Source organism: Lytechinus pictus, chromosome 10, assembly GCF_037042905.1.
Source record: "Lytechinus pictus isolate F3 Inbred chromosome 10, Lp3.0, whole genome shotgun sequence".
NCBI classification, from domain to species: domain Eukaryota; kingdom Metazoa; phylum Echinodermata; class Echinoidea; order Temnopleuroida; family Toxopneustidae; genus Lytechinus; species Lytechinus pictus.
This window is the reverse complement of record NC_087254.1, coordinates 7,077,412-7,087,756: the sequence shown is the minus strand read 5'-3', so window position 1 is coordinate 7,087,756 and position 10,345 is coordinate 7,077,412. Positions and strand designations below refer to the sequence as shown.

The 10,345-nt window shown below is 34.3% G+C and overlaps 1 protein-coding gene across 1 annotated transcript; it reads left to right on the top strand.

Annotated features, from left to right (window-relative positions):
- Positions 1-23: 23 nt before the first annotated feature.
- On the top strand, positions 24-7,485 carry LOC129269039 (PHD finger-like domain-containing protein 5A). The gene is made up of 3 exons (XM_054906489.2): positions 24-126; positions 3,944-4,134; positions 4,895-7,485. The coding sequence occupies exons 1-3, from the start codon at positions 75-77 to the stop codon at positions 4,982-4,984; spliced, it is 333 nt and encodes a 110-aa protein (XP_054762464.1). The 5' UTR covers positions 24-74; the 3' UTR covers positions 4,985-7,485.
- Positions 7,486-10,345: the final 2,860 nt, after the last annotated feature.

Genomic DNA, 10,345 nt, shown 5'->3' with positions numbered 1-10,345 from the left:
GGAAAAGAAAGTTCTTCCAAAAAGGAGTGCTAGCGCCATCTGCGGCGATTATCATATAGTCAACATTTGGAAACATGGCGAAGCATCATCCAGATTTAATTTTTTGTCGCAAACAGCCTGGTGTTGGTAAGTTAACCATCGATAATTTGAATTTTCAAGGGATGGGTGACTTCTTCAATTTTCAAAGTAGTAAATAAAAAGCAACAGATCTACCAGATTTATCAAATATGCAACATTAACCATCGAAACCGAAACGTTTAATCATCGTTCAAATGACTTCAGTCCGATCCCTTTATTTTGGATGTGTGTTTAATAAACAGTTTACGGCGGCGGCGTGGGGGCAGCGCGCAGCGCTAGGTTCAGTCCTTTCAGTTTCAGCTTTCGTGTCCCAGTCTAAAAATAAAGCGGTGTGGACTATGGTATGATTGCTATCCAGGTGCGGGTCCATAGGAAGGGGGCCGAGGTGAAGAAGCCTTGTCCCCCCCCAAAAAAAAAAAAAGCTAGGCTAGATCTAGCTCTAGGCTAAAACGGAGAGGGGAAAAAAAGGGGGGAATAGAGAAAAACAAGAGAAATGAAGAAAGGAAAGAAAAGAAAAGGACGGGGGGGGGGGGAAGAAAGGAAGAAACGAGAAACAAAGTATGAGATGAAAGGGAGGAGAATGAGAGAGAAAGAAGGAATTAGAAGAAAGCAGTGGAAGGGGAAAAAGAAAAAGATAACAATGACACATGAAATAAAGATGTTGTGTTTTTAATCCTCTCTTTCGCTATTGTTTTTGTATTGTAGTTCACACAATTTGCCCTGTCTAAAAACTCTAAGCTTGCTGGAAATTCCTTGAAAGATTTGGTCTCAAAATGATTTTAACCCAAAATTGTGAATGGTTAGCCTCAGAGACATTGAGAAAATGATCATCAAATCTGAACTTTCTTAAAAATGAATTAAAAAGAAGTTTGTATTTAAAGACAAAGTTCACCCTGATAATCTTGATGACAAGTTGGTTTTAATAAAGAAAAAACAATTGAGAAGGTTTGATGATTTTTTTTCATAGTAGGATATCCCAATCATGTAATATGATTCCATAAATTTCAGTTTTGTTTTGGAATATGATGAATAATTTTTGGGGGTTGCAGAATTAGAAAGGTTATAAAATGTGTCTTCCTGTCTGGTGATATATCTGCCACACAACTAAAATCAATTAAACTTTTTTTAGATAATCGAAATAGCATTTATGTGAAATTATATCATACGACATATAAACGAGCTGCTCATTTGTGATTTTACTAAGTCAAAACTTTAAAAATTCAATTCTCGGGTTTTCCTTAGTCAGATTTTCATCAAACTTTCACTTATACAGGGCTCGACACTAGCGCCGGTCCGACGGTCCCAGACCGGTAAAAATCGCTGTCGGGCTAGTAGATTTTCAGAAATAGGAAGATTTACTGGTCCGACATGACCAGTAAAAAATATCATTGTCGGGCCAGTAATTTTTCCAAAAATAGCAAGATTTAAGGGTCCGACATGACCAGTAATAAAAACCATTGTTGGGCCAATAACTTTTCCAGAAATGGTCAAATTCACTGCAAACCATTTCCCCCCGTAAAATTATGTCATTCACACACAGAATACACACAGAATGAATCGCACGTAAGTGTTACTAAAGTAGCATACAGTGTACATGTAGCCAGCCACACAACCCACGTGGTAAATTCTCTACTGGCTGCGCGAAGGAAGCTTGGCTAAACTCTGGCAGAAATCTCTCACAGAACTGTCAAAATTCACGATTCATACTCATGAAAGGCTCTTATAATGTCCATATTTCCTAAAAATTGGAGTAACTCTGTAATTTGTAAGCAGTAAAAGGAGAAATTTTCACTTCTGTTTTGGTTCAAACAGATCGGGTTTCGGGTGATATCGTCTGAATACATAATAGCCCCACATATGCATTTATGTGTGTGTTGATACACTTGGTTTCTTTCGTAGCTATTTTAATTGAGCCAAAAGAAACTGATAAATTATTTGATAGTTTTAGCTTTCTTCCTCTGTTTTCTTCCTATCTTTCTTTCCTTCTTTCTTTTTAAGCTTTTTTTGTTTCTTCCCTCTCTTCTTTCATTTTTTTTGTTACTGTCTTTTTTTAATTTCCCCTTTTTTCCTTTAATTTGTTCTTACATTCTTTCTATCCTTTCAAAAAATATTTTTCTCTATTTCTCTTTTTTTTCTCTCTCTCTTTCTTTCTTTCTTTCTTTTTTTGGGTGATATTTTCCTTTCTTTAATTCTTGAGTCCATCCATCCTATATTCATCTCTTCTCTTCTTCCTTTCGTTCCTTCCTTCTTTTTACCCTTTTCTTTCCTTCATTCTTTGTTACTTTCTTTGTTTCTTTCTTCCTTCCATCCATCCATCATTTATTTACCCTTTCTTGTTTTTTTTATTTCTTCCTTCTTTCAGCCCTCTCTCTCTTACATTCATTCCTTCCTTCTATCTGTCTTGTTCTTTCCTTTTTCCCTTTGTTAAATCTGTCCTTTTACCTTTTCTTTTTTGACTGCTTGCTTCCTTTCTCTCCTTTATTCTTTCATTCCTTCCTTTCTTTGTCTCTCAGTCTTTCTTTTTTTCTCCCTTTCATCTTTTCTTTTACCTTTTATTTTCTTATATTGCTTGCTTCTTTCCTTCCCTTCCTTCCTTTATTTCTTTCCTTCTGTCTATCATTTTACCTTTCCTTTATTTCTTCCTTAATTCCTTTTTCCCTTCTTTCAATCCTTCCTTCCTCTCTTTCTTTCTTTTGTCCTTCTTTCCATCTCTCTTTTTACCCTTTCTTTTTTATTGCTTCTTTCTTTCCTTTACTACTTTCTGGATTTGTTCTTTCTTTCTGTATTGCTTGCTTCATTTCTTTCCTTCATTTCTTTTTTATTTTCTTTCTTTCTTTCTTTCTTATTTTTGTTCCTTCTTTATTCCTTCCTTCCTTTCCTTCTTTAGTTCTTTCTTTTTTTCCCTTCCTTCACATCTATCCTTTCTTTACCCTTTTTTTTTTCTTCCTTCCTTCTTTCCTTCCTTCCTTCCTTTCTTTTATTCTTTCTTTTTCTTTTTCGTTCTTTCTTTCTTTCTTTCTTTCTTTCTTTCTTTCTGTCTTGCTTTCTTTTTGTCATTCATTCCTTCATTTTATTTGGGGGGGGGGTAACAAAAGGCTAGAAAAATAAACTTGCGCCTTTTTTTTTTAATGTTTCCTTTATTTTTTGGGACCAGTAGATTTTAGGTTCGGACCAGTAAAAATTTGAAAAACTGGGTATGTACTGGTCCGACATGAATAGGTTGGACCAGTAGAAAAAATGGGTTAGTGGGGAGCCCTGACTTATAGTTTTCTCTAATGTTTCTTCTTTTATTGAAACTCATAATTCAACATCCCTTTTAAGGAATGATACCAGTTGAGAATTTTTCACTGTTTATGCTGCCAATCTGCAATTGTAACAGCAAAGAGTGTCGCAAATTGTGCACTTACAGTGTAAGACATTTTGTCACATGTTGTCTCATTTATAAATTGATACTGTGTTTTATATTATTCAACTTTTAGTATTAAACATTTAGTGTGGCACTAACATGTAGCCATGGTTTAAACCTTTGTTAACTTTCAGACCACACATTTATAGAGTGCCGATTATACCAACTGTCAACTCATTCACCAAGAAAATTAAATATTTATTCTAATCCTATGTCAATAAGTTGGCCAAAAAATCAATTGTGTTTTGAAATGAGAAGAACATCCAATGATTTTAATGAATTATTTGGTACTTAACGTTGCCATGAATATGAAAAAAAAAGATAAAACCCAACATTCTTTAGAAGTTTTGGGTTTAAGTTGGGCTTATTATTCAGAAAAAATTCCACCCTGGAGTGCTTTACATTTTTTATTTCAATATTCCTAATTATTTTTCCATATGCTTTTTCTTCACTTGACAGCTATTGGTAGACTGTGCGAGAAGTGCGATGGGAAGTGCGTGATCTGTGATTCCTACGTGAGACCGTGCACACTGGTGAGGATATGTGATGAATGCAACTACGGCTCGTACCAAGGCAGATGCGTGATCTGCGGAGGTCCTGGAGTGTCTGACGCGTATTACTGTAAAGAATGCACAATACAGGAGAAAGATGTGAGTATCTAGTAGTACTTCCCCAAGGAGGACTGCATGCAAATTTCATTCTTACGACTCTTTTTACGAGTAAGTCAAGTATGGTTAACATTTTACGTCTGCTTCAGTCGACCTTCTCTAAGTTGATCTCCTTAGTCAGAGTAAATTTTTTACCAGATTGTGCAATGCATGTCATTTACCTCTTCTTAGTCAAATTTCGCTCCAGTCAAACACATATATATTTTTTCCCGAAGACTGAGTTTAGGTATATATTGCTCAACCTCTATACTGAAGTACATACACATTTGATTGAAATTGAAATGCCCCCCCCCCCCTCTGTCACTCTATTTTCTTTCTTTTAGTATTACTTTTTCTCTTCACCCTCTTTTCCCTGCTTTCCCTTGTGTGCTGGAATATTAAGTGCTTTTGCTTTTAGTAATGATTGATTATACATTGTTACCAGTACAATCAAACACAATTTTTTTTCCATGGTCATATCTGAGCTTTGTTTAAACGCTCTTGTGTGCTGGAATATTACATTGGGATTTATTATGTAAAACACTCAGATAAAAAAAATTTATAGGCACTTAATGAATATTGAATTATTATCATCATTACTTTTATTATAATATTTATTATTATTTTTATTATTATTGTTGTTGTTTTAATTATTATTATTTTATTATTATTTTTCAATGCTCATTTCATTTATCTGTGTGAAACTATCCATGAGAATCCATATTATTGATAAACCTTTCTTATCTTCTGTTTTGTCTTTCAGAGAGATGGCTGTCCCAAGATTGTGAACCTCGGAAGCTCCAAGACAGATCTGTTCTATGAAAGAAAGAAATATGGATTCAAGAAGAGATGATGATTGCACGGAAGCACTTGTAAATACAGTAGTCTTGTAGTTCTGTCGTCATTTTCATTCTAATATGTATGTGTATAGGGGGTGTGATAATAAAAACAATGATAAAAGTAAAGGGTACTTACGTTGTGCATGTATCCACCTTGTTAGGTGATCAAGGTGCTCCTATATTACCCTGGCTAAGCTAGTCTACCAATTCCAGTGCTTACAGCTATTTGAGGAATTACTTCCTGCTGGTACCTATTTATCTCACCTGGGTTGAGTGCAGCAACACATTGTTGATCAATTCATTTATGACGGGTATTATATACCATATCACTCCCACAAAACAATTGTAAATCTGAGTAAAGCAACACATAAGACATTCACCTCTGTTAGTGTTTTTTTTTATGCTTGGAATTTTGAAATCTTTGTATTACCGGTAATAAACATGTGTATTGATTAATACACACTACATGTACTCTCTTTAAATAGGTAACGGCCTAAGTTGACCTTTCGTAAGTCAAATAATCGTCTAAATTGAAGCAATTTTTTTAGACAAGAATATTCTAAACGTGTAATATACATACCTGTTCTAAGTCGAATTCCTCCCAAGTTGAAAAGATTCCTGGGGTCCCAAAATATTCAACTCTGGCAGAGTTTTCTGTAGTGGGTAGAATAAGTAAGGACAATTGAGATAATACATGCAAGGTCTCTTTATTCAAAAGTTAACCTTTCAGCTCCTTGAAGATATCTTCAAGAGTTGAGAAACTGTTTATCTCAGTCTTAGAATTTATCAATGCTGCCCTCTCTAGGCAATCTTGTAGAACATGATATTAATGAAATATGCATTTCCTTCTGGTGGATTGTTTATAGAGAGTAAGGATCACATCCAGTTTAACTTAGGCCATGGTCTAACTGCCAAGATTATGGAATGCCAAAAGTATCAACATTCTGTTTACTTTCTCTGTTTCTCGCATTTACTTTGTTCATTTCTCATGCTTTTAATGGTGTATAAATCTATTTTCAGTGTTATGTATAGACAGTTTTGAACGATTTGAGTGTCAAATGAGCTTATAAATTGGACCTGTACTGTTACAGATTTGTGCACTATGAGCTATCCACTGTTAAATCACACCCTCATACCTGTTTGAATTAAATTAGAGTTCAGAAAGCGGACCATAGAGACTATAATGAAGTTAATCCTTGTAGTGAGTAAAGATGTATATCCTTGAGCAATCTTATGTCTTTGTTACTGTGTAAGACTGAAATACTCAGAAGAACTACCTTTTTTTGGCAGAAGCAGAAACTATAACTTTATGATAGTGTGATGTAGTGGGTTTTTTCAATGGGTCAGACACACTTTGAGTTTAATGTCAAGGTTGGTCTCTAATTAGGAAGGAATGTATTTATTGGATTGTTTGGCCAATTAGACCAAGCGGTTAGTAGATAAACTGGTTATAGATGAAGTACTTTTAGAAAATCTGAGACGAAATTGAAGGGCAAGTAGACTTACAAACAGCAACTTAACTCTTTGCACACTGAATTAATTTTGGGGGGATAATAATGACAATTGTTTCCATGTTATTTTCTTTAATTCAATATTTTCATATTGCACCATTGATACTTATTATTATTACATAGATGTTATCCAAGAACTATTGCCTTTTATTAGCTTATAAATTTGAAGGTAGGGGAGAAAACCAATTATTACGATTGTTGAATTTAATTGTACGAATGTGCAAGATTGCAACATCAATGCGCAAAGGGGCAATAAACACCAGTTCTGGTGATGTTTTCAAAATTAGTTCGAACAGAATCCAATATATGTGCCAAATGGCTGTGGAGAAAAATATGTCATTGCTGAGAAAATTAGCAAAATAAGCACAGAATTCCATCAAATGTCGAGTATTTTCCAAGCAATATTAAATACGCTGTCCCACATATGACTTTTGTGTTAGTGATCATCAGAATTATCGATTTTCATCAAGGATTTCATGATTTCAAAAAGATAAATTTGTTTCAATGTACTAAATTTAGATATTTAACAATCCGTAGGCAATTAACCTTGAATTTTTGAATTTTTGAAATAATTGTTTGCTGCAACTTCTTTCTTTTAGCTTTAAAATTCTGATAATTATGATCGAAATAAAAGTTGAAATAGATATTTCAGTCTGATTTTTAGAGTGACTTAATCATAAATATGGTCCGCACATTGAGGCAAGGATTTTCTCATTTGATACTTTTCATCTTATCTCTGTTGGATTTTTTAAAAAACTCTTATCAGTAACAACCATAATGGCTAAATTGCTAGACTTGGGCATCCATAACTGTTCATTCGTCTTTGCCTAATGAAGAAACTGAAAATGTAAACATTCCAATAGTCTGACTCTTGACAGCTATCACATCAATAACTCAGAACTTAAAACATTTTTCAACAGTTCCCCGCATGCACTTGTTCTGTGATGTGATGACAATTTGATTTTCTACTATGTACATTTTCAATAAATCGTAGATCATAAAAATGTCTGTGCTTTTCTGTTTGTGTTAAGTAAGGTTGCATTGGTGTGTTACCTCACTATTTTTTCCCAGCTTGGCGACAGTGGCGTCCATGCCAACACATGAAAAAATATGCATGAAATTTCTGTATGCCATTCTTATAATTTGTAGATCTATTTTTTCAGGCTTTTTTTCAAATGTTGTCACTTATTCTCATGAGGTGGAGAGTAGAATAAAACAAATAAGATAGAGAAGGTAGACCTAAGAGTATTGAGAGGAAGGAATAGAAAGTAAGAAATGTGAAGGAATCAAATAGAGAAAGAGAGAGAGAGAGGGGATCCAATCCAAAGGTCATTTGATATGGCGCCTTTTCCTTTTAGTTACAAAGCGCTGCACACACACTACTCCATGATTGGGCCAGTAAAATATTAATTCAACACCTCAGAATGGTTAGCTTAGTCCATGCAATTCACTCAGAGAGAGAGAGGGGACAAATGAAAAATAGGGATGGGTATGATAGACTAAAAAGAGGATCAGGGATAGAAAGAAAGAAAGATAGTAAAGAAAAGAAGTGTATACTAATTGTTGATTTTTATCTGCCTCCCCATTATGCTTTTTATTTAATTATGTGTTTAATTATTGTGCTTAAAATAGGCACACGAATTCCTCTTGATATAATACCTCGAGACTATACCCATTCATTTTTTCTTCTACTTGAAAAAAAAAAATTCTTACCTGAACTTAAAGGTCAAGTCCACCTCAGAAAAATGTTGATTTGAATCAATAGAGAACAATCAGACAAGCATAATGCTGAAAATTTCATCAAAATCGAATGTAAAAGAAGAAAGTTATGACATTTTAAAGTTTCGCTTATTTTTCAGAAAATAGTTATATGAACGAGTCAGTTACATGCAAATGAGAGAGTCAATGATGTCGCTCACTCACTATTTCTTTTGTTTTTTATTGTTTGAATTATGCAATATTTCAATTTTTACAGATTTGACAAGAAGGCTGAACCATGAAATGTTAAACAATGGTAGTTCCACATGTTCAGGGAGAAATAAAACTTTGTTTCACAGGACAATGGGGAGAAAATTAGAGTATTTCGTATTTCATATAATAAAATACAAAAGAAATAGTGAGTGAGTGATGTCATCAGTTCCCTCATTTGCATACCAACCGAGATGTGCATATAACTGTTTTGTGAAATGAAGCGAAACTTTAAAATGTCATAACTTTCTTATTTTACATCCGATTTTGATGAAACTTTCAGTGTTATGCTTGTTTGATTTTTCTCTTACTATTCAAATCAAGTTTTTGTTGGGATGGACTTGTCCTTTAATAACTACTTAATTACGATCAAACGTATAATACATGTGTCGTTTGCTGAATAGTTGAGTGCAGGGTGTTCCTATTTTCATACTTCGTTCTCCTGTCATATTTGACATTTACTCTCTCTTTATTTTTTTGTTACATATTAGTATGACGTTCGCCTTCGCCATATGTATTACACCTTTTCATTAAAACACCATAATCCTCACATGACGTAAGGCTTTACAATACAGCAAATATTGGTTCAAGGCTTGGCCGTCTTTCCCAGATTTTATGTTTTCCCACATACGTATTCGTATATATTAATCTCACAAACGTGACAAAACCGATTATGAATTTATCAAATATTGTGTTCGAGATTTTGTTTTTTGTATGAGGAGTGATATTGACTGTACGTTGTAATTCACTGGAAAAGATATGGTGCTGACATGTGCGTACTTATTAAAAATTGAAAACTTGTCAGATTATAACGCATTTGTCTACTGCTTATATATAGTATGAATATTAACATACATTATAGTCATTTTCTTTTCTTTTTAACCTATCATTTAAAATTACAATCGCTAAATTAACATACTTTCTCTTTTTCTTTCTTACACCCATTATTCTTTTTTCTTCTCATATCTCCTTGTTTTGTTTCTGACTTCGATGCTTTTTTTTGTCTTTTAAAAAGGGAATATTTTATCCGCGTATCTGCGTATTTGATTTAGTTTGATTTGTTATGTGAGCGACAAAGCTCTCTTCGGCTGCTAGACTTTTATGTTCGTGTAAAATAACCAAAAATAAGCTTACATGACACTAAAGCTATCATAGAAATTAAGAAAGAAGAATTACCGATAACTCGATGAGCAAAGAAAACCAATTTGTACATGAAAAAATAGATTTAGTAACGAGGGAGTTTTCACATCCAACACGCAGGACAAATCCAAGAACACAGTAAATACATTAAAAAATACCGGTCAAATGACAATGAACAGCTGGGAGGTCTTTGTCGAAAATTGGTGAACCGGAACAGCAGTTTCGTCCTAACTTTCGGAGCTGTCGAAGATGGCAAATATGTCGTTTATTCAGAGTCCAGGACGAAACTGCTGTATTATTTCACCAATATTCGGCAAAGACTCCTTGGCTGTTCATTATCATGAAGGGCATTTTTACAATACATTTTATATGTTCTTGAGTACGTCGTTCGCTGTGGAAGCGAAAAACTTCCTTTAAATCTCTATCGATCTCTGCATAACCCTTCCCCCTTTCGCTCATATCCCGCCTCTCTCTCTCTCTATTTCTTTGTCTTCATTGCCTCACTCATATTGCGTCACGATCCCCTCACTCCAGACAGACGAACAATAAACATCTATGATTTCCCATCCATGCCATCGTATACACCGCCATTTTCATAAACACCTTATACCTATAGCTACCTATCACTTTCATGCACGATTAAACTGTGCCCTTAATCGTGGCGTAACCGTATTCATCAGATCATATCAGATCAGTCGTGGCAATCATATTGATCGTAGTAAATTTTGAATGGTCAAAACAAAACTCGCGATCAGT